Source organism: Mytilus edulis, chromosome 9 (assembly GCF_963676685.1).
Source record: "Mytilus edulis chromosome 9, xbMytEdul2.2, whole genome shotgun sequence".
In the NCBI taxonomy this organism is placed as follows: Eukaryota; Metazoa; Mollusca; class Bivalvia; order Mytilida; family Mytilidae; genus Mytilus; species Mytilus edulis.
This window is the reverse complement of record NC_092352.1, coordinates 28,640,981-28,667,375: the sequence shown is the minus strand read 5'-3', so window position 1 is coordinate 28,667,375 and position 26,395 is coordinate 28,640,981. Positions and strand designations below refer to the sequence as shown.

General features: G+C 32.2%; 1 protein-coding gene across 1 annotated transcript in view; it reads left to right on the top strand.

The window, feature by feature from the left end:
- Positions 1 to 26,395, top strand: part of LOC139488023 (uncharacterized) — a 93,038-nt gene that overhangs the window by 6,235 nt on the left and 60,408 nt on the right. The window contains exons 2-5 of the mRNA XM_071273337.1: positions 1,711 to 1,983; positions 2,597 to 2,963; positions 3,407 to 3,523; positions 4,037 to 4,229. Coding sequence (XP_071129438.1) covers positions 1,711 to 1,983; positions 2,597 to 2,963; positions 3,407 to 3,523; positions 4,037 to 4,229 — 950 coding nt within the window. The remainder of the gene's footprint in view (positions 1 to 1,710; positions 1,984 to 2,596; positions 2,964 to 3,406; positions 3,524 to 4,036; positions 4,230 to 26,395) is intronic.

Genomic DNA, 26,395 nt, shown 5'->3' with positions numbered 1-26,395 from the left:
CTGAGTCTTGTTATCATTACTTTATCTCAGCTTTTCAAAAGAAGCAGAAAACATGCTTCTATTTAATATTTTTACCGGACATTCACTTTCGTTTTATTTCAATGTATGTTATGATAAGTCTCGAGCAATGCAAAGAAACATGACTAAATGACACACGCTAATTGGATAAACGCAGAGAAGACCGAAATGTTTTCAAAAACACGTGTACCTATTGAGCAACGGAAAACTCCAACAGGGACCCATTTCAGCTACTTGATGCAGGGATCTATTTTTAGAACGAAAGGAAATTTCCAATTATAAATATTATAAACATAGATTTACGCGACGACTGTAAACAGATAAGGGTAAATAACGCAAACAGTAGCCAATTAAAGGGTTGAGAACTCATGGTTTGGGCATATAATTGGGTTTTCCTTTGAATTAATTGGGTTATTGAACCCTGCAATGGGCAATTGCATTGGGTTTTTTATTGTTTGTATTGCGTGATCACGCAAATACGCAGCTTATCTGGAGCTCTGGGGTATCAAATTACACTGAAAAAAAATTAAATTATGCTTTACCGGTATACCATCACTTCCCGCTGATAATTTAAGGCCATTTTTACTATTCAATGCTTACAAGCACTTTGATTATCTTGTTAGGGTTGCTGTCTTTTTGATGTACACCAACATCACAATTTAAATGTTTCATTAAATAACTCAATTCTTACCATAATACAAAAAAGTACAATGATTACTTCCCTTTGAATAATATACAGTAAATATATTTTCAGAAGAGAAAAATAATAAGATATTTATGATATGACTGATATATATGGGTGCTCTCTTAAATGACCTGCCGGTTGGCATATTGTTTTTCTGGGACGTGTGTGTGTTTTATTCCATCACTTATCAGGTTAAAAGTTTTGTTTAATATAACAAAAAAAAGATGATGTGGTATGATTGTAAATGAGACAACTCTCCACAAGAGATCAAGTGTCACAGTAATTAACAGCTTTATGTCATCGTACTGCCTTCAACAATGAACAAAGCTGTCAGCTATAAAAGGCCCTAACATCACAAATGTAAAACAATTCAAACAAGAAAACAAACAGCCTAAATAATATTCAAAATAATGAACGATAAACAAATATTTAACACACCAACGACAACCACTGAATAACAGCCTCCTGACTAGGGACAGGCGCATACATCCAAAATTAAGCGTGGTTAAACATGTAAGCGGAATCCTAAACCTCCCTTTACTTGGGGCAGTGGTGTAAGGTTGTTTATCATGACATTGTAGTCGCAGCAACTTGAAACTTCATACATATGATCAGTTAGAAATGAATTGTGAAAATAATGATCAAATAAGGGTTTTCAATCTTTTGACCAATATTTTATGACTCACACAGCATGCAATTATGATTAACAGTATGAGAACTTCCTTAATTTTCTGTGAAGTTAATCTTTCTTCTGACAATATGTTTCAATTTGACTTACTTCTATGTATGTACTCAAATTACATGTAAACAAGACCTATTTTATTGTTTGTTGCAAAATAAATACATGATAAAATTAAAATAAAAATGATAGTCATTTTTCATAAAATCATTTTTTTTGTGTAAAATTTGTGAATACACAGAATCTTAAAAAGTTCTATCATGGCAGTAAATATTTAAGTATCTTTATATTAGAATAACTTTGCTACATATTTTTGTAAATTTTTCAGTGGATCATGTGAAAGATGTTGAAGACTGCAGTATACAAAACTTTCTAAAGCTTATCCCTGAGAGAACAACATCTACAGCAGTGTTTGTGTTTGGCATTCATGTGGCAAGTATACTTGGTTCCCAGACCAAACTGAATGCTTTGTATGAAAGTCATGTGATTAATGTTCTACAGACAGCACTGTCACATGATCTTGTTGCAGCACCGGCAGTTGGTGAAGCTTTTTATAAAGTTTTGAAAACTCTTCCTTTGTATATGATACAGTCCTTAAAAGGTAATATTAACTAATTTCAATAAAAAGAATTAACTCAATTTCTGCATATACAATATACTAAAGTTTAAGCTATCATTAAACTTACTGGAATTAAAACCAATATTCTTTTGAAATCAACCAAAAAAAATGCTGTTTGAGGTCTTCTTTGTCCATAGGAATGGATTTTTTTCTGTCTTCTGTCTTAGCTGATACAGATGGAAAATAACATGTGTGAGCATTTCTTGTGAATAAATACATATATAAAACAAGGAGAGGTAGCACAATGTAACCAATGAAACAACTTACCACCAGATACCAAATGATGTAGGTGTTTGCCTTCTATATCACAGATCTATCACATGGACACATTAAACTGTAAAAAGTTATATAATATTAGTGCAATGGTATCAAAAGATGTGTTTATAAATTATAACTCGTATGCAATTGACTTACCATAATGAATTATGTTTTATTATACTTATCCATACAAGGATAATTAGGTCAATGCTAAGCCATGCAGTTTTCTGTCTTCATATATATATGTATTCTTTATTTAGAATTTGAGTAAAAGAATTAAATGTTTGAATTTAACATTGACTTAAACAAACAAAATTGAATATTTTTTTCATTGTAGACTTAATGTCAGTAACAGTTGAGATATTTCAGCAGAAAAATAGTCTGTTTCTTACAAAATCTGCTGTGCAGTTTGTTATTTTCTATTTCTCAAAACATTCTGAGGATTTGGGAGAACATCTTACTGAATTTCTGGAAAGAATTTATTGTGAGATATGTAGAAAAGCTGACAATGACCAACAAGACAGTTCGGAATTTTCCTCAATTTGTTTTGATATCATGAAGGAAGTCATAACTTTGGAACACTGGAGAACATGGATGCTCAAAAGATTTCCAGATTTGACTGAAAAGCTTTTTAAGATTTTGATGTCATCAAATGGAAGTATATTTGATGGATGTCTGCAATGTTTGCTTGTTGCAGCTCAAAGGCAAGTTAAATACAATAAGAGATTTTGCTTTTGGATTTACATCTTAGATATGAATATTTAATGGTTTGTTTAAGTGTTTGTTTGTTTACAAAAAGTGTGTATGATAGAATACACTGTAATCGTTTCATATCAAACATTGTTATCTAGGAAGAAAATAACAATTGGACAATTGAAAATCATTTATAAAATAAGGACTTGTAACACCTAAAATAAACAAAAAACAAAAGACAAACTGCACTTCACAATACACTATATAGTAAACAAAAGATTTAACCGCAAAAAAGCCTGGGATGAATTCAGGTGTCCCCCTCCAGAAGGGCAATAAGTTTCTGTTCTACTTGTGGTTTAATAGTGATTCTTTAGGTTAACATTGGTAGATACATGTACTATGTAATAATATACATGTTATTTTAACACTCTAATTCTGTTCAATTTACTTCTAGATTTGAAGGTCAAGCCTTGAGAGAATTTGGAATCCAAATGATGAATAGCATAGATATACTCATTGAGAATGATATAACAATGGGACAAGAAGCTTGTTCTAGAATGGTGAACTTTGGGTAAGATGGTTCTGGAATTTACATTGTATTTTAAACAAAAGTAGATTTCAATTAAAAAATATTGAGGAAATTTTTGTACAGTTGTGATAATTATTAGTTCTTCATGGTACTTGCTATTATAAGAATGAAGACCCAAATACAATCTTAAATTGGGTGTTTAACTTCTTCACTATGCTTACTTGATTAAAAGCAGATAAGAAAATGTAAGAAAACCTAATAAACAGAAATAATGAGCAGTTGATCACTTTCTAATACAAATGTACCGGTATATATCAATTTATCCGATCTCAGATAATTGTCATAAACAATAGGTCTCTTTCATCTATTTATCCTGTATAATAAGCATTCAAGATAAATGCATTGTCATGATTAGGTAGTCCTTATTTCATCAATTTATTTTTAGAGGGGATGTTCTTTAGACATGTTTTTGTCTTTACTCTGGTACCTACACATAGAAACCTTATAAAAATATGATTTATATTGCATGTTAATCCTATACCATTTCTTTTTAAGTATATGGTCTGAGCATTTGGGATGGTTGAAAACTGTGGTTAGCCTTCCTTTGTATTTACTTGTTCCTTTGGATGAAGAACCAGAAAAGATTAGACAGACCACACAAACAATAAGAAAACAATTGACCTCAAGACCTAGAGCAATAAAGATATTTTGTGGTACCCTTGAAAAAGTTGCTACTTTGAAATTAGAGGTAAGAAAATTTGTTCTACCAGTCATTTAGTGAACAGTTCATGAATGCATGATTTGAAGAAATAGAGAATATTTATTAACTCTTATTGTAATAAAGTTGTTTTGTAGAAGAATAAGTGTACAGGTCATCATACATTTAGCTTGAAAATGTTGTTCAAGCAAAACCTCGTCTTCAGCTGTCATAGAGGGAGATCTCTGAAATTCTACTAAAAAACATTCCCAGTATAGGAGTAAAACCACCATGTTTCATTAAAACAAATACTATTCCAAAAAAAAATAATTTATAAGATGTGTAAACATACTGTTACAGTTTGGTTAGAAAGAAATTATGAAATGAATAAATTATTTCCAGGAAAGTTGTGATATTATCAAATATTCAAATCAAATCAAATCAAATCATTTTATCATTATCCAATATTGGATTGTTACCAAGACAAACATGATAATGTTTACTAACATACAGTATTTAAATTAAAGCAAATTTTATGTTATAAATATAAGTATCTCATATATTTATATATTTTGGAGGAGGTGATACTTTTGCAAATTTGAAAGCCTTTTTTATACGACCGCAAAATTTGAAAAAAATTTCGTCGTATATTGCTATCACGTTGGCGTCGTCGTCGTCGTCGTCGTCGTCGTCGTCGTCCGAATACTTTTAGTTTTAGCACTCTTACTTGAGTAAAAGTGAATGGAAATCTATGAAATTTCAACACAAGGTTTATGACCACAAAAGGAAGGTTGGTATTGATTTTGGGAGTTTTGGTCCCAACATTTTAGGAATTAGGGGCCAAAAAGGGCCCAAATAAGCATTTTCTTGGTTTTCACACTATAACTTTAGTTTAAGTTAATAGAAATCTATGAAATTTTGACACAAGGTTTATGACCACAAAAGTACGGTTGGGATTGATTTTGGGAGTTTTGGTTTCAACAGTTTAGGAATTAGGGGCCAAAAAAAGGGCCCAAATAAGCATTATTCTTGGTTTTCGCACAATAACTTTTGTTTAAGTAAATAGAAATCAATGAAATTTAAACACAATGTTAATGACTACAACAGGAAGGTTGGTATTGATTTTGGGAGTTTAGGTCCCAACAGTTTAGGAATTAGGGGCCAAAAAGGGACCCAAATAAGCATTTTTCTTGGTTTTCGCACCATAACGTTAGTATAAGTAAATAGAAATCTATGAAATTTAAACACAAGGTTTATGACCATAAAAGGAAGGTTGGTATTGATTTTGGGAGTTTTGGTCCCAACAGAATAAGGGGCCCAAAGGGTCCAAAATTAAACTTTGTTTGATTTCATCAAAATTGAATAATTGGGGTTCTTTGATATGCCGAATCTAACTGTCATGACTGTTTATGTAGATTCTTAACTTTTGGTCCCGTTTTCAAATTGGTCTACATTAAGGTCTAAAGGGTCCAAAATTAAACTTAGTTTGATTTTGACAAAAAATGAATCAGTTACGTTCTTTGATATGCTGAATCTAAAAATGTACTTAGATTCTTGATTATTGGCCCAGTTTTCAAGTTGGTCCAAATCGGGGTCCAAAATTAAACTTTGTTTGATTTCATCAAAAATTGAATAAATCAGGATCTAAAATTATTATATTAAGTATTGTGCAATAGCAAGTCTTTTCAATTGCACAGTATTGCGCAATGGCAAGAAATATCTAATTGCACAATATTGTGAAATAGCAATTTTTTTTTTAATTAGAGTTATCTTTCTTTGTCCAGAACAGTAAGCAAGAAATATCTAATTGCAAAATATTGAAGATTTTTTTTTAATTGGAGTTATCTTTCTTTGTCCAGAATCAACTTAAATCTTTGTTATATACAATATACAATGTATATTCACTTTTTACTACCAACTGATAAATTAAAATAATCTTTACCATTCAGTGATTACAAGCAGTTTTTTTACACTTTAATATTTTATGATGTATTTAAATGAGTAGTTATTGTTGCAAACTCCATTAGAAATTTTAATTGAGATTAGTTTTGGAATAAGGGAAAGGGGGATGTGATTAAAAAAATTGGGTTCAATTTTTCTCATTTGAAAGTTCATAAATAAAAAAGAAAATTTCTTCAAACATTTTTTTGAGAGGATTAATATTAAACAGCATAGTGAATTACTCTAAGAGAAAACAAAAATTTTAAGTTCATTAGAACACATTCATTCTGTGTCAGAAACCTATGCTGTGTCAACTATTTAATCACAATCCAAATTTAGAGCTGAATCCAGCTTGAATGTTGTGTCCATACTTGCCCCAACCGTTCAGGGTTCAACCTCTGCGGTCGTATAAAGCTACGCTCTGCGGAGCATCTGGTCTTAATTATAAAAATATGTGGTTAAAAAATAGGGGGGGGGGGGATATGTCTAAACTTTTCCTCATTTTGAGTTGAAAATATATACATTAGCTACATGGATGGGGTTTTAAACTACGTATCATTGTTTACAAGATTTCTAAATAGCAAATCATTTGTAGACTTTTTCTTTACTAAAATGAGGTATACTCAGGAAAATCACTAAATGTCAATAACATAGACGTTGTTTAATTTTCTCATGAAATATTCTGTTTTGATGTGTCTAGTAGTTGATTTTATTGTTTATTGTGACATAAAACTTGATTATACATACATAAATAAATTGTTTCCCTATAAGAAAGGAAGTTGTAATAATTTGTGATTAGATATTGATTGAAAGGATATTGTACATGTTGTATGTTTCATGCTTTTCATCTTGGCCTTTTTTTTGCACAGCACTTTCTTACAATTTACATAAAAGAACACTGATTAGTTCCAGAAATGTAGATTAAAATGTTACTTTTTTCTGTTTATTTATTAATGAGTTTCAACAAGAAAGCTTATTTTGATAAATGTAAAACATAAGCAGATTACAAACTGAATAAACGTTTTTTACAAGTTTTGTAAACACACATTATTTTGGGAAGGAAAATTAAAGTTTGATTATGTTTATTTAAGAGTACACATTATACATAAGGGACAATATAATTTAGGAAATGACTTTAAGATAGGAACAACAATATACCTGGTAATAGTTTATCTGCCACAACTATTATTGAAATTAAACCATTGCATTCTATGTTTAGTGGGATATAGGAATAATTATACCCTCATTCACAGAATGAATAGCATACTGGGTAGCATACTGGAATCAACTTTATAATCACCTGCTATATTCAGAAATGACTTGATATGTCTTGTTCTTTGTAATGATGAGTTGTATAATGAAGGACAGCTCAATCAATTGCATGAAGGGACACAGGTCCAAACCCAGTGTTGGTCTTGTTAATAGTTCACAAAAATTTTCACGGCCTAAGAACTTTAACTCAAGGTCATGATTTGAGGTCGAGGTCATACAACTAATTATATATATTAAAATCAATTATAAGTATGTCATCAATAAGATAGTGAGTAAAATGTTGGTAAATTTCACCAAAATTGACTGCCTCACAAAATTATTGATTTTTATGATCAAAGTTATCCATTATACAGAGATGTTGTTGGAAATCACGCACAGAAGAGAGCGTTAACGTAACGCGACATTATTGTATATCCAACGTCGTTTACTTATGATGTTATCTTGTACTTCAGTCATCAATACAAATTCATACAGTTTAGACGTCTTTGTTATATTACATGCAGTTTTAGTAAAACCACTTTACGATATTGGTACCGTGACCAGAAGAAGATGACTTCAAAGCTGAAATCTATACGAGCGGGACACAGAAGCGCAGTTTCTAGGATTTTAAGAAGATTTGAGGAGAGAAGTGAAACAGAAGAAAAACCGGAAGAGGACGAGCTGGAAACAATTCTGGATACATTAAAGGAAAAGCAAGATATTCTGAAGGATTTGGATAAGAACATTTTAGATAGTATACAAGAGGAGGATATAGAGCAAGAGATACTTGACACAGATGAGTATAAATTTAATTTAGAGACGAAAATACGTAAAATTCTTGTATTCACGTTCATACATCTAGTTTAAATGCAGCCGCTAGAAAACACTGCAGCCTATTCAAAATGCTGGCCCCGTATATAACATAAGAGATGACTCACAAAATACTGGCCTCAATTTCACGTCTTTACGTTCAAATTCAAGCGTCAATAGCAGCAACTTTCATAAACTACCGAAATTGAATTTACCTACATTTGATGGAAACGTACTTGAATGGCAATCCTTTTGGGATTCTTTTGATTCCGCAATTCACAACAACAACACTCTAACCGACGTTCAAAAGTTTAATTACCGTAAGTCGTTACTAGAGGGAGAAGCATCATACACAATTGCCGGATTTGCTCTTACACACACAAACTACAACAAAGCTGTTGAACTCATACATGAAAGATTCGGACATGCAAGCACTACTAGACATTCCCGCACCAAAGAATACGCTTTCACAACTTAGAAGTTACTATGACAGAACAGAGACATACATAAGAGGACTAGAATCTCTTGGACAAGCTCAAGACTCGTACGGCTCGTTATTAGTACCAGTCATACTCAACAAAATGCCCAGTGAAATACGCAAAAACTTAACATGTGAACACGGTTCAGCAGATTGGTATCTTGGTGATCTTAGGAGATCTATTTTTAAGGAACTTTTTAGAGTCTGGTAGAAGTACAGAAACATTTGAAAGTCCTAGTACTACAGCTACCTTCTACACAAACACAAAATCTCGCGAAAACTGGCCAAAAACCAATTCACCACAGAAATCTAATCAAATTAGCTGCGCATACTGCAAGGAACCCCACTTTTCGTCAGAATGTACTAAATATACAGACCAGAATGACCGCATGAAAATTGTTAAAGAAGATAGATTGTGCTTTAATTGCTTAGGGCGACACCGCGTAGTAGATTGCAAATCTAAATCAAACTGCAAGAAATGTGATAGACGTCACCACACAAGTCTATGCAACAACGATCATGATAAAGAAACTACCAGTACAAGTAGTACAAGTACAGTACAAAAACACAACGCGGAGAAATCTGATACGTCTGTTTTGTATTCATCTTTAAATTGTGATCGCCCAAATGTTTTATTAAAGACCGCAATAGCACCGCTAAGCTACAAAGACCAAACGATTGATGCAAAGATCCTTTTTGACAAAGGCGCCACAAGGTCATTTATTACAAGAAATTTAGCAGAGAAATTGGTATATCCAAAGTCGTTTACTTATGACGTTATCTTGTACTTCAGTCATCAATACAAATTCATACAGTTTAGACGTCTTTGTTATATTACATGCAGTTTTAGTAAAACCACTTAACGATAGATGTCCAGCTGTCATAAAGCTCTTGAAAAATGTAAATTTCATTCATGTTGTGTCATAATGTAAAGATCCTAAATTAATAGCTATGTCTTCAGCCTCCCATCATGATTTGATATATTTTTTATGGCTGTAAACTACTTAAATAATTGTCTGATTGGTTGTCAAGGTGAATTTTTGAAAGTTCAATAAAACACCAGAAAGATCTACTATAAACATTTCATCAAAGTGCAGACTGAATAACAATATCAATTAAACATATTAATCTCAGGAATATAAATAAAAATGGTTACCATGAAAATTGTCCTATATTGTAATAAAGTTGATCTATTATTCATGTGACCATATTGTGTACAGCAGACACCTATCAATCAACCAATATCAACCACATAATTATTTAAGATATTGATTTGATATAAATCAGAAATCTAAAAGTTGATAAAATGGGATTTGGTTATATATATGTAACTAATAAAAATGATAAAGGTAACTCCTTTTTAATGAAAAAATACTTTCATGCAAAGGGAATAAGTTGCTATTAGTTTAAAAAGGCACACATTCTTTTTTATGCTGCGTAAAAATGCTTTGTATGAGAGTTGCAACTGATATTTTACAGTATTTGCTAAAACTGAATGATACCTAAGGATATTATCAGATTATTACATGGGCATTTTTCATATCGCATGTATTATCAGCCCTAGGTTTAATATCAGGCCAAGAGCTGCATGGCTCGAGGGCTGATATTGACCTAGGGCTGAAAATTCATGTGATATGAAAAATGACATGTTATTATCTTTTTATCATATGCTTCAACAAAGGAGAAAAATAGCAGATTCATATATTGATCGTTTTACGTGGTTCCAAAATAGAAGTTGAAAGATTGAAAAGTTCACGGACATCGGACCCCAGATTTAGTACATTCGATATGAAATCTTTCTCATCATATGCCTCAACAGAGAAGAAAAATTTATGGACGAATCGACAAAAAAAATAATTTAACAATATACCAATGAACACGTTTTGAAAAGTCAACTTTTTTAAAGTAACTTTCTAAATTATGTTTGAAACTTTTTATACAGTAAAAAATGCATTTCTTTAATATTTTTTTTGTTTTCTGTTTTTTATTATTTTACACAATATATTTTTCAGTATCCAAATAATTGTTTTTGACTGAAAGCATAGCATTGAGGTGTATTTTCCGGAATTTGCCGAGTATCACCGGAATGCCATGTGATAACGTTACGGAAAGGCATGTGATAACAATCAAAGCATGTGATAAACTTTTCATATCAGCCCGCTAAGCACCAATTCGAAAAATATGGAGTTTACGTTAATTTAATGTTAGGTTAAACATAATATTATCATACAGTAAAAATCATATGTTATTTAGTCTAAGTATATGATAAACTTAACTATCTAATTTTTTTTTTTTTAAATGGTGAGAAAAGGGTGATTCAGACTTTTACCTTCTATTAATAAAAGTAATGGTAAATTTTAATGTTTTCTAAAGAATAAGCAATCTGGTTATTGGCCTATTTAGCATGTGGTTAGGGCTTAAATTAAATATGTAAAAGAAAGCCCTGAATACATGGCTTTTCTTGGTCATCTCTTTATATTTACATAACAATTAAAATCAGACAATATTTTTCCAAGTAGTTTCATATATTCTAGGTTGGATATCTTTCTCATTTATGATTAATAAATCTAGCAGATATATGGCTTCCCTAACAGAACTACACAATTTCTATTTTCTTTGTATTTAAAGTTTCCCTTTCCTTTTATTGGTTCTGAAATTTGGCTTCTCTTGTACGTAATGCCTTTGTATTTTCCTAACCTTTATTGAAATGAACATCCGGCTTTTCTAAAAAATTATTAATGTGCTTGAAATACAAACTTTTTGTAATGAATATTAGGGCTTCCCTTGTTTCTATCTGACTTAATTTAAAAACTCTGATGCTAACATTACAATAAGAATGCTAAATAAGGTTTCCTTTTTGGGATACGATTGCTTTCAAGCAATCTGTAGACTTATACCGGTGGCTCAGAGCATTGCCCTCACGTCAATCGTTTTATTCTAAACATTAAGGAACATCTCAGATTCTTATGATTGTCTTGCTTTAAAAGGTAAAAACAAACAAAAGGATTGAACTTAAACAACTGTCCTATAATGTTCTTCTCATAATCTTCATGTTTGACATTTCTCTTGACTTATATGCGTGTTTTTAACAACACGGAAAGTCAGAATTAAGCAGTATTTATATTTAGTGTTTTTATAAATTTAGAAACACGTCAGAGGGAATTCCCTAGTTGTGATAAAATGCGAGAGTTCTCTGAATTCCGATAAATCCATTTCTGTCATATAAGAACTGAAGTGGAGTTTTTCTTATTTGTTACCGTTATGAAACTGATATTTGTGATTGTACTCCCATAAATAAAAAGAGAACCATCCAGGTCGTTTAATAAACATTTTTAATATACGTTCTTGTTCCAGGGGTTTGTTTTGGTAATTATGCGCATGCATGTAGTTTTCTTGACTTCAAGGGGTATTAGATTGAATGGTTGCTCTGGATTCCCCACTCAATTTATTAATTTATAACTCATGGGATCTTTTCTATGTATGTCTGCTATTGAGGGTTATTGTTGTTGCATAATTTTAAATCATATGCATCATTTAAATTAAAATAAATGTATTCCTCATCGTCAAGTTGTAACGAGAACACCCCTTCAGGCGAAATGGAGTCTTCCATATTACCGTTTCGAGTTGTCTCCCTTCCGGAAATGAATTTTGAATCAAAACATCACGTCGAGTATTAGCTCGTTCTGTCGATAAACGTAGTATTATATTGAAAACGATCGCAATTTAAACCGAGGAATGTGTACGGAAAGGAGTCATGATCACTGACCCAAAGGAAATTAAATATTTAAAGAGTTAGGAATGGGGTTCCTCCCAGAATTAACGTAGGAAAATAGGTGATAAGATACAAAGTGAAATACCTTCTCTCACTCTGAGTGTCAGTGACTGCTGTGGAAAGTAAACTTGGAATTGATAGTACAAAAATAAAACACAATAGGCCTAAGTACATTGTTCGTTCACTTTTATCCGGGATTGACCATTTTGTAACTATTCAGATTTCTATATTTTACATGTGCAGTTGACTTAGTTTTGAAAATAATATGATCCAGCTACATGTATACATGTGTCAATGAAACAATGGCAATCATATCCCTCAGAGCAATCTGCTCTTTGATTTAACTTATACTCTTGTATTTCTCTGTTAGTTACAGGGCCATCTCAATCAATTTAAAAGTCAACAGTCTGCCTATTCCTCAGATTGGGTGTACGCCTTCCAGCAATAAATTACAGTTCTTCAAGTTTTGTTGGACAAAATCATGGCTTGAGATAGTCTATATGTTGTGGTTGCAGTCTTGTAATTGACTGCTCCATAGGCTGACATGTTAAACAGCTGATCTTTGAAATAAAAAATAAAAAAAAAATGCTACATAGAAAAAAAAAATTCATGTTCATATCATAAATGTACTAATGTGAAATTGTGATTTAATCGAAAAAAAAGTGGGTCTTGCCACGAAGAATAAAAAGTTATGTAACCCTGAAGTCAAAACACTATTTTTCTATTTTCTGTTTGCTTTTTTTACTAGGCTGCATCACTTCCAGTAAACATGATATCCTTCCACTTTCCTAGATTGATATCCCCCAAAAAATGCAAGATTTTTTTAAAGTCTATATATATGTTTCAATTCAGCATAAACCTATAATCAAACAGAAAAAAATTCAGAAAAAAAGGCACTATTTTGTTTCCCTCCATGTTTTGACATGCACCGGAAACTGGAGTTGTAATACAAGACTGGAACCTATAACAATAATGACATGTCTTAAAAAAATAAATCATTTATTTAGTTTCATTAAGTAGCCATATTTGAACATAAAAAATTCTATTAAAAAAACTGTTTGGCTGTATTAATAAAAATAACCCCACTATTAAAGCAGTACCCCTTTCTGAAAACAGGCAAAATTTGGAAATCAGTCATGTCTATTAAATGAGAAAAAAATTCCGGATCCTTGATCTACAAATAAGTCAACATGACCGAAATGGTCAGTTGACCCCTTTAGGAGTTATTACCCTTTATAGTCAATTTTAACCATTTTTCTTAAATCTTAGTAATCTTTTACAAAAATCTTCTCCTCTGAAACTAATGGGCCAAATTAAAGCAAACTTGGCCACAGTCATCATTCGGGTATCTAGTTTAAAAATTGTGTCCGGTGGCCAACCAACCAAGATGGCTGCCATGGCTAAAAACAGAACATAGGGGTAAAATGCAGTTTTTGGCTTATCACTCAAAAACCAAAGCATTTTAGAGCAAATCTGACATGTGGTAAAATTGTTTATCAGGTCAAGATCTATCTGCAACAACAAAAGAGAGTTTTTAACCACCTCAGCTGGCTATACAACCCTTGCACAATCAACTGAATTTTGCAGAAATCATTAACAGGAGAGATTGCCCTTATATGATAATTATGCCCCACCTACGATAGTAGAGGGGCATTATGTTTTCTGGTCTGTGCGTCCGTTCGTTCGTTCGTCCGTCCGTCCGTTCGTTCGTTCGTTCGTCCGTCTGTCCCGCTTCAGGTTAAAGTTTTTGGTCGAGGTAGTTTTTGATGAAGTTGAAGTCCAATCGACTTCAAACTTGGTACACATGTTCCCTATGATATGATCTTTCTAATTTTAATGCCAAATTAGAGATTTTACCCCAATTTCACGGTCCACTGAACATAGAAAATGATAGTGCGAGTGGGGCATTCGTGTACTGAGGACACATTCTTGTTTTTTATTATCTTTTTGTTTTTTTTGGCAAAGGGGGAGCGGGGGGGGGGGGGGGGGTTGGGGGGTTGCGCAACAACTTCACAACTTCACAACTTTCTCATTACTTTGCATTTCTCGTTAGATAAATTTTACAAAATTCTCCCCTGAAACAACTGTCAAATTTAAACAAACTTGGTTTAAATCACCACTAGGATATCCAGGGACCACTGTGTATGATGACCCTGCCTGCCCACATGGCTGAAATAAAACATAGGTTTCAAATGCACTTTTTAGTATTATATCTCTGAAACTAAACGACAGTACAACAGTTGCATTTATCATGCATCAATTGTAAATAAAAATATCAGGTGAGCGACACAGGGTCCTTGGACCCTCTAGTTTGTAATGTTAAATTCTCTCTTACTGTAAGTAATAGGATAACTATATTTAGTATGTGCGTACCTTGCAAGGTCCTCGTGCCCGCCAGACAGTTTTCACTTGACCTCGACCTCATTTCATGGATCAGTGAACAAGGTTAAGTTTTGGTGGTCAAGTCCATATCTCAGATACTATAAGCAATAGGTCTAGTATATTTGGTGTATGGAAGGACTGTAAGGTGAACATGTCCAACTGGCAGGTGTCATCTGACCTTGACCTCATTTTCATGGTTCAGTGGTTATAGTTAAGTTTTTGTCGAGCCTGCAATTTTTGTTGCAGAAAGCTCGACATAGGGATAGTGATCCGGCGGCGGCTACGGCGGAGGCGTTAGCTCACTTCTTAAAAGCTTTATATTTTAGAAGGTGGAAGACCTGGATGCTTCATACTTTGTATATAGATGCTTCATGTTACAAAGTTTCCGTCAGTCACATGTCCAATGTCCTTGACCTCATTTTCATGGTTCAGTGACCACTTGAAAAAAAAGTTCAAATTTTTTGTAATGTTGAATTCTCTCTTATTATAAGTAATAGGATAACTATATTTGATATGTGCGTACCTTGCAAGGTCCTCGTGTCTGTCAGACAGTTTTCACTTGACCTCGACCTCATTTCATGGATCAGTGAACAAGGTTAAGTTTTGGTGGTCAAGTCCATATCTCAGATACTATAAGCAATAGGGCTAGTATATTCGGTGTATGGAAGGACTGTAAGGTGTACATGTCCAACTGGCAGGTGTCATCTGACCTTGACCTCATTTTCATGGTTCAGTGGTTATAGTTAAATTTTTGTGTTTTGGTCTGTTTTTCTCATACCATATGCAATAGGTCTACTATATTTGTTGTATGGAATGATTGTTAAGTGTACATGTCTAGCGGGCAGATGTCATGTGACCTTGACCTCATTTTCATGGTTCAGTGGTCAAAGTTAAGTTTTTGAGTTTTGGTCTTTTTATCTAATGCTATATGCCATAGGTCAACTATATTTGGTGTATGGAAATATTTTATGATCTTTATGTCAGTCGAGCAGGTTTTATTTAACCGTGACCTCATTTTCACGGTTCATTGCACAGTGTTAAGTTTTTGTGTTTTGGTCTATTTTTCTTAAACTATAAGTAATGTGTCAACTATATATGTTGTATAGAAGCATTGTTAGCTGTACCTGTCTGCCTGGCATGGTTCATCTGACCTGGACCTCTTTTTCAAGGTTCATTGGTCTTTGTTTAGTTATCTTGGTTAATGTTAAGTTTATGTGACAGTTGTAATAAAGCTTAGCTTTATACTTATGACTATCAACATAATATCAATGATTAGTATAGAAGGCGAGACATTTCAGCGTGTGCACTCTTGTTGTGTTTTGGTCTGTTTTTCTCATACTTTATGCAATAGGTTTACTACATTTGTTGTATGGAATGATTGTAAGGTGTACATGTCTAGCGGGCAGATGTCATCTGACCTTGACCTCATTTTCATGGTTCAGTGGTTATAGTTAAGTTTTTGTGTTTTGGTCTGTTTTTCTCATACTTTATGCAATAGGTTTACTATATTTGTTGTATGGAACGATTGTAAGGTGTACATGTCTAGCGGGCGGATGTCACCTGACCTTGACCTCATTTTCATGGTTCAGTGGTCAAAGTTAAGTTTTTGAGTTTTGGTCTTTTTATCTCATACTATATGTCATAGGTCAACTATATTTGGTGTATGGAAATATTTTATGATCTAAATGTCAGCTGTGCAGGTTTTATTTGACCTTGACCTGGTTTTCACGGTTCATTGCTCAGTGTTAAGTTTTTGTGTTTTGGTCTATTTTCTTCAACTATAAGCAATAGGTCAACTATATTTGTTGTATGGAAGCATTGTTAGCTGTACATGTCTGTCTGGCATATGGTTCAACTGACCTTGACCTCATTTTCATGGTTCATGTTAAGTTTATGTGACAGTCGTAATAAAGCTTTATATTTAGAAGTATCAACATAATATCAATGATTAGTAAAGAAGGCGAGACATTTCAGTGTGTGCACTCTTGTTGATTATAGGCCCAGTTTTCAATTGGTCCAAATTGCGGTCAAAAATTAAACTTTGTGTGATTTCAACAAAAATTGTATATATGGGGTTCTTTGATATATGCTTAATCTAACCATGTATTTAGATTTTTGATGTTTGGTCCCGGTTATCAGATTGGTTCACATTGAGGTCTAAAGGGTCCAAGATTGAACTTTATTTGATTTCATCAAAAATTGAAATCTTCAGGTTCTTTGATATGCTGAATCTAACCATGTATTTAGATTTTGGATATTGGACCATAATAGGTCATGTCCAATTTAAAATTTAAAGTTTTTAAGTTTAAGTTCTTAGACCACATTCATTATGTGTCAGAAACCTGTGCTGTGTCAACTATTCAATCACAATCCAAATTCAGAGCTGTATTAAGCTTGAATGTTGTGTCCATACTTGCCCCAATGTTCAGGGTTCAAACTCTGCGGTCGTACAAAGCTGCGCCCTGCGGAGTATCTGGTTGGTTATTATCTTGAATATTATTATAGATAAAGATAAACTGTATACAGCAATAATGTTCAGCAAAGTAAGATCTACAAAACGTCAACATCACCAAAATGGTCAGATGACCCCTTAACGAGTTATTGCCCTTTATAGTCAATTTTTGTCAATTTTTTGTCAATTTTTGTGATTTTTAGCTCACCTGGCCTGAAGGGCCAAGTGAGCTTTTCTCATCACTTTGAGTCCGTCACTGTCCGTCGTTGTTAACTTTTACAAAAATCTTCTTCTCTGAAACTACAGGGCCAAATTAAACCAAACTTGGCCATAATCCTCATTGGGGTATCTAGTTTTAAAAATGTGTCCGGTGACCCGGCTAACCAACCAAGATGGCCGCCATGGCTAAAAATAGAACATAGGGGTAAAATGCAGTTTTTGGCTTATAACTCAAAAACCAAAGCATTTAGAGTAAATCTGACACGGGGTAAAATTGTTTATCAGGTCAAAGATGTATCTGCTCTGATATTTTCAGATGAATTGGACAACCCGTTGTTGGGTTGCTGCCCCTAAATTGGTAATTTTAAGGAAATTTTACTGTTTTTGGTTATTATCTTGAATATTATTAGCTCATCTGGCCCGAAAGTGGTTAAATAGGTGTTAATTGCCCTTTGGGTGATAACTGTTTGGATACGAATACCCCAAGCTGTCACTTTGACATGATTAATACCACGTGGTTTGCAATCGGCAAATTTCGACAAGGAGAAAACGTAATCAGAAAATCATAAAAAAATCGAAATATATGTTTGCTAAATGAAATTTCAAAGAAACAAACAATTTTTCTCTTTTAAAATGAGGTTGAGTCTTAGCTTTTTACGACTTTTGATATATTAGTATTACTTTCTTTCTCTTCCTATTAAATCGAGAGTGAAAATTTTGATTTTGGGCAAAATAAGTTTTGTACTTTCTTTAGAAAGTGATCAAAATTGGCTTGTGCATATGTTTCATTCATTTAATGCATTAAAAACGCCATATTCATTCCCAATCTCTTGTCAAACATTGTTTATTTTCGTATTTTTCATTGCTTTCGGCGGCCATTTAATATTTTAGTGTAAACTACTGATCGTAACCGGACCAGATATGACAAAAATTCAGATTTTACAATAATAACTACATATGCACAAATGGCACAGTAGACAGAAAACAATGATACATAAAGAGAAAACTAAGCGTTAACAGACTACTTGTAGATAACTTTGTTAAAAATATATCATTTTGTAAAAAGAAACAACTGGGACCATGAACCAATATGTTTCAAAAACATGATAAAGAATTTTTTTTATTCAAATTTTTTATTAAGAACCCATGTTTTTTCCTACATATTTAGTGCAATTGTATCTATACAGGTTGCACTATAATAAACCATTCATTCATTTACATACCTGTCAACCTCTGAAAATGAAAAGTCAGGTCATGACCTGCATTGAGAAAAAAAATCTCAGGTCATAACGCGTACGACATTTTGCGGGCTCAATTGAAGAACAAAAATATGTTTACATATAATTTATATAGTCAATATGTATATGAAACAGTTAGAACATGTATACAAGTTTATTTCAGACTATTGTTATATTCCATAGTAGCAGACTTGGCATTCTTTAAAAGAACTGCACTTGGTTTCAGTTCATAGCAATGCAAATGTGTATTCATTTTACAAGAAAGAAGAGCACACAGTGTATCCTTATTAAGATCAGCCCTACACTCTGTAGCTATTTTCTTTACTAAAGAAAATGCCCTCTCACTGTCTGCATTGCTGTTTGGCAAAACCAGTAATGTTTTAGCAAGTTTTGACAAAACAAAAAATCTTGGCTTGTTTTCAACTACCACTTTGTTATTTTCAACTGAAAGGGCCCTCTTTACTATTTGGGTGGTTTTAGTTTTTCCACAGGAATAACCTGAAGCTATTTCACAGCTCAGGTAAACAGTCCTACATTTTGACTTTTGGTTACATTGAAAAAGACCGATAAAACCGAAGGTCGCATTACTTCTAAATACCGGAAACAATTCCGGTCAGAAATCCGGGTGAAACGGGTAATGTTAGAAATTCCCGGGACCCGCCGGGTAAAGAAAAACTCCCGGGTGAGAGGTGAAAATAACGGGTGTCACCCGCAAAAAACGGGTGAGTTGACAGGTATGCATTTAGCTGGGTATAGGTAGGGTAACTGTAACCACACATATATTTTTATTTAGACTAAGAGGAAAAAAATAATTCTGGAACAATGAATTAATATAAAAATTATAAACTGAAAATACTGTTATCATGGTTATAGTTTAATTGTATTCTCAGTTATGAATTCAACAATATAAAAACAAAGAATAGGGTGGAATAGAATATTTTATTTACCAAATAAGGGCCTATAGCATACAAACAATATAATACATTTTGTAATAAACAATAATGTATATAACATAACCAAGATGGCTGCCATGGCTAAAAATAGTACATAGGGGCGAAATGTAGATTTTGGTTATATCTCCGAAACCAAAGCATTTAGAGCAAATCTGACGGGGTTAAATAGGTCAAGATCTATCTGCCCTGAAATTTTCAGAGAAAACAGACAACCTGTTGTTGGGTTGCTGCCCCAGAATTAGTAATTTTAAGGAAATTTTGCAGTTTTTGGTTTATTATTGTCGAGCCTTCGACTTAGTCGAAAAAGCGAGAGTAAGCGATCCTACATTCCGTCGGCGGCGGCGGCGGCGTCCACAAATATTCACTCTGTGGTTAAAGTTTTTGAAATTTTAATAACTTTCTTAAACTATACTGAATTTCTACTAAACTTGGACAGAAGCTTGTTTATGATCATAAGAAAGTATCCAGAAGTAAATTTTGTAAAAATAAAATTCCATTTTTTCCGTATTTTACTTATAAATGGACTTAGTTTTTCTGCGGGGAAACATTACATTCACTCTGTGGTTAAAGTTTTAAAAGTTTTAATAACTTTCATAAACTATCCTTGATTTGTACCAAACTTGGACAGAAGCTTGTTTATGATCATAAGATAGTATCAAGAAGAATATTTTGTAAAAATAAATTTCCACTTTTCCGTATTTTACTTATAAATGGACTTAGTTTTTCTGTGAGGAAACATTACATTCACTCTGTGGTTAAAGTTTTTGAAATTTTAATAACTTTCTTAAACTATACTGAATTTCTACCAAACTTGGACAGAAGCTTGTTTATGATCATAAGAAAGTATCCAGAAGTAAATTTTGTAAAAATAAAATTCTATTTTTTCCGTATTTCACTTATAAATGGACTTAGTTTTTCTGCGAGGAAACATTACATTCACTCTGTGGTTAAAGTTTTTAAAATTTTTATAATGTTCTTAAACTATCCTGGATTTCTACCAAACTTAGACAGAAGCTTGTTTCTGATCATAAAATATTATTCAGAAGTAAATTTTGTAAAAAAAAAATTCACTTTTTCCGTATTTTACTTACCAATGGATTTAGTTTTTCTTCCAGTTAACATTAAATACAGTCTGCAGTTAAAGTTTATAAAACATTTATTACATTCATAAACTATCCTGGATTTTTTACCAAACTTGGAAGCTTCTTTCAATCAAAAGACAGTATCGAGAGGGAAATTTTTATTGATGTTTTTCCTCATTTTGTTGAGTCTGCGATTAACAGCAAAAGTAGGCGAGACACTGGGTTCCGCAGAACCCTTACGAATTTTCTTGAATATTATAATAGATAGAGATAAACTGTAAACAGCAAAAATGTTCAGCAAAGTAAGATCTACAAATAAGTCAACATGACCAAAATTGTCAGTTTACCCCTTAAGGAGTTATTGCCTTTTATAGTAATTTTTGAACAATTTTCATAAATTTTTGTAAATTTTTGTAAATTTTTAGAATATATTTTCCAGTGTAATTATTGGGACAAGTTCATTATAGATAAAGATTATTGTAGCAAGAAGACTGTCCAGTAAAGTAAGATCTACAAACACATCGTGATCACCAAAGCACAATTTTGTCATGAATTTATCTGTGTCCATTGTTTAATATGCACATAGACCAAGGTGAGCGACACAGGCTCTTTAGAGCCTCTAGTTTAAATATCAAAGTTAATATACTGGTACGTTGTTGTTTTAATATAAACAACACTTATACTGACTTAACACCTTGATAAGTATTATTTTCATCCAAAGTCTTACGATTTTTTTTGAGAAACTAATTTTTCACCAGACATAACATATTTAAGAGCAATTTTCTAAACTGTCGACTAAGTAAACATGACAAAATAAATAATATTGGATAACTGACATGCATAGTGAGATCCATTACATTTCCTGCAGGACCTACCCATAGCCAACTTTTTATTTCATAGTCCTGTATCGATATGAAATGAATATAAACTATTAACAGTACAGCATATGGAATTTCAACTACGAAAACTATTGAGGATAAAATAACTACCAGCAATGTTTGACGTCTGCTCTCACCATCGATTAAATCATATCGAAAAGTTACGTAATTTGAACGTACGGAACCTGATGCTTGTTCTTTTTCTGTGCTAGATGTTTTTACCAGTATTTTTCGAACATTGGAGGATTCCTTTAAAATTAACACTAGTGATACGTCTGAGTAAATTATCAATAACGACGGAATAAAAGTTACTCCAATGAGTTTAAGTAAGTAGCTGATCATTTCAGATGTTTTACCATTTCCATCCAACCAATCAGCATAATAAGCACTACATCCTAAGATGGTAGATACATTGGTAGTTGTGTTAACACTAATGTACTTTGGTGTAAAATATATTTCAAACACACGATGCAATTGCATTGAAAATGCCACTAACCAAACAATTACTAGTAATATACACATCCTTTTTAAAGTCCATTTTTCTGAAGAAACAAATGGGTGTTTGATAATCATGTATCTTTGAACAGACAGAATTGTTACGAACCATATAGATGCCATATGTGGAAAAGCCTTAACATAAGCGAAAAAATACCATCCCCAACATAAATGGTACGGAACAAAATATGTGTTGCCCATGTTCCCTAAGGTGAATAAATAGAAAAACCATACAGATATCGGTAAGATGGCTAATGTATTAGCTGTTGCTATTGAAATATAAAGTATACTTGAAATTTTTCGTGTGTTATTTGTTGTCTGTCTGAACTGTTTGAAGTATATGAGAATAACAAACACATTTGTGACCAAGACTATCACTGCGACTGGTGGAATGATGTATCCATTTGTTATAACTGTTTCTTTGGTATAGACAATTTTCAATTTTTTCAGTTCTTGCTGTTCGTTTTCCATACTTAGGTCAATTAAAATCTTTCCTCACACGGACATTATATAATAAATAAATGTTACAACCTCTTGTTCTTCTATAATTTCCTTTTTCAAGTATTCAAATCATGTTTGTTATTTTAAACTGTATGATTTTTGTAGATATCCATGTTAATCTAATGCATATGAAATAAGTCCACTGATAAAGAATCTTATATTCATTGATACTTAGTATTGGTTTATTTTCATTATCACACACTTTTCAATATTTAGTAGTTATTTATGCATGGTCATTCCAGTTTGAATTATAGTCCAGCTATATAAGTCTATTTGAAAGGTCATTCCACTTTCAAGAATTCATTGTGGAATAAAAATCGGCAAAGTTGATCAAAACTAGTTTCTTTTTAATTTAAGATTGTTTCCAACTAATTTATTTTACAGATTTTCAACAATTAACTGCATTCATTATTCATGAAAGCTACGTCATTCATTCATATCTTAAATTCCTCATAAATGAGATTTTTTTCCACCAGATTTCTTTTTGTCAAAGTGATTTCTACTGATGATATATATCTGCTATTAGTTCATTAAATTATCATTACCAAATACCAAGAATGTCAAAAAACAGTGATTATCTATTATAGAATGTCATGTTCTGTCTTTTGATGAGAAAGATTTAGATATTATTCAGATAAACGAAATTCACTTTCACAGTATGATCATGATGATAGTCATTAAGACAGAAATAGCATAACCGATTTTGAAAATAAGAGGAAGTTATAACTTAAAAACTTCAGGAGGAATTTGGTGAAATTTAAAAAATCTAGAATTTGAAATTGATAAATTTTAAAATTCTAGAATTTGAAATTGATAAATTTTAAAATTCTAGAATTAGAAATTGATGATAAATTGGAAATTCTAGATATAAAATCGATAAAATTGGAAAATATAGAATTTGAAATTGATATAATCAGTCAGAAAGGCACTATTAATTAAGGAACAAAATAAGCTAATTATATTGATAGGTTATGGAACTCCTTTTGTGCATATTTAATTTTTTTAAATGGTGGGAAAAGGATGACTCAGACTTTAAACTTATATTTAAAATTGGAATTATTTGGGTCTCAAATTGTAAAGAAAGAAATCTAGAATCTGCTTAGATTTTGGTAAATGACCTGTAATGTCTGAGATATTGAAGATTTTAATGAAAAAAAAAGTGGGTACATGGGGTAAAATATTTTACCCTTTATTGTAGAAAAAAAACCAAGTAGTCATTTGACAAAAAATCCTAAACATAACTTAGGTACATCCTTAAAATGCTTGAGCACATTCTTAGAAATAGGAAAGGGTGTCATGTCTTCCTGCATTCTGCCACCTAGTGAGCTTGCACACTAAAAATCTTACTTGATGTAGCAGTATAGTTTGAGCAGAGTGTATTCATGACTCCTCAGTATGTAAATGACCAAAATATGCATATGTAATATTGGACTTCAAATGAGAATCAATGAAAGCTTTATAAGTTTTAGTATGTTTGACTTTTTGCACCTTGTAATAGATGCTGTAGAATTGGACTAACCTTTGTGTACTTGTTTTAATAACAGACTCCAAAAGAGGTGTACCTTGGAGGCTCAGATGGTTAGAAATCAAAATCGTATATAATTGTCACGTAACAATATTATTACAATTAAGGGAAAATACTAAGCAACGGTTTTTCTACCATTACTAAGAAGCTATGAGACGGGGGTACTGCCTTGGTTCACTATAGCTAGGGGAGTTTAGGGGGATATAGGAATAATTATACCTTCATTCACAGAATGAATAGCATACTGGGTAGCATACTGGAATCAACTTTTCATTATAATCACCTGCTATATTCAGAAATGATTTGATCTGTCTTGTTCGTTGTAATGATGAGTTGTATAATGAAGGACAGCTTGAAGGGACACAGGTCCAAACCCAGTTTTGTTCTTATTAATAGTTCACAAATTTTCTTATGACCTTAGAACTTTAACTCAAGGTCATGATTTGATGTCAAGCTCATAAAACTAATTTTATATTAAAATCACCAAGAACAAAGTGGATAAAATCCTGGTAGATTTCACTAAAAATTGACTGCCTAACAAAATTGTTGATTTTTAAGATCAAGTAATCCATTGTAGAGATGTCCAGCTGTCATAAAGCTCTTGAAAAATGTAAATTTCATTCATGTTGTGTCATAATGTAAAGATCCTTAATTGATAACTATGTCTTCAGCCTCACATCATGATTTGATATATTTTTATGCCTGTAAACTACTTAAATAGTTGTCTGATTGGTTGTCAATGTGAATTTTTGAAAGTTCAATAAAACACCAGAAAGATCTATAAACATTTCATCAAAGTGCAGACTGAATAACAATATCAATTAAACCAATTAATCTCAGGAATATAAATAAAAATGGTTACCATGAAAATTGTCCTATATTGTAATAAAGTTGATCTATTATTCATGTGACCATATTGTGTACAGAAAACACCTATATAAATCAATCAATCAATTTAACACATGACCACATAATTATTTAAGATATTGAGTTGATATCAATCAGAAATCTAAAAGTTGATAAAATAGGATTTGGTTATATATGTAACTAATAAAAATGATAAAGGTATCCCCTCTTTAATGAAAAAATACTTTCATGCAAAGGGAATAAGTTGCTATTAGTTTAAAAAGGCACACATTCTTTTTTATGCTGCTTAAAAATGCTTTGTATGAGAGTTGCAACTGATATTTTACAGTATTTGCTAAAACTGAATGATACCTAAGGATATACTTAACTATCTAATTAAATTTTTTTTAAATGGTGAGAAAAGGGTGATTCAGACTTTTACCTTCTATTAATAAAAGTTATGGTAAATTTTAATGTTTTCTAAAAAATAAAAAATCTGGTTATTGGCCTATTTAGCATGTGGTTAGGGCTTAAATTAAATATGTAAAAGAAAGCCCTGAATACATGGCTTTTCTTGGTCTTCTCTTTATATTTACATAACAATTAAAATCAGACAATATTTTTCCAAGCAGTTTCATATATTTTAGGTTGGATATCTTTCTCATTTATGATTAATAAATCTAGCAGATATATGGCTTCCCTAACAGAACTACACAATTACTATTTTCTTTGTATTTAAAGTTTCCCTTTCCTTTTATTGGTTCTGAAATTTGGCTTCTCTTGTACGTAATGCCTTTGTATTTTCCTAACCTTTATTGAAATGAACATCAGGCTTCCCTAAAAAGTTATTAATGTGCTTGAACTACAAACTTTTTGTAATAAATATTAGGGCTTTCCTTGTTTCTATCTGACTTAATTTAAAAACTCTGACTCTAACATTACAATAAGAATGCTAAATATGCTAAATAAGGTTTCCTTATTTAACTTATACTCTTGTATTTCTCTGTTAGTTACAGGGCCATCTCAATCAATTTAAAAGTCAACAGTCTGCCTATTCCTCAGATTGGGTGTATGCCTTCCAGCAATAAATTACAGTTCTTCAAGTTTTGATGGACAAAATCATGGCTTGAGATAGTCTATATGTTGTGGTTGCTGTTTTTACTAGGCTGCATCACTTCCAGTAAACATGATATCCTTCCACTTTCCTAGATTGATATCCCCCAAAAGATGCAAGATTTGTTTAAAGTCTATATATATGTTTCAATTCAGCATAAACCTATAATCAAACAGAAAAAAATTCAGAAAAAAAGGCACTATTTTGTTTCCCTCCATGTTTTGACATGCACCGGAAACTGGAGTTGTAATACAAGACTGGTACCTATAACAATAATGAC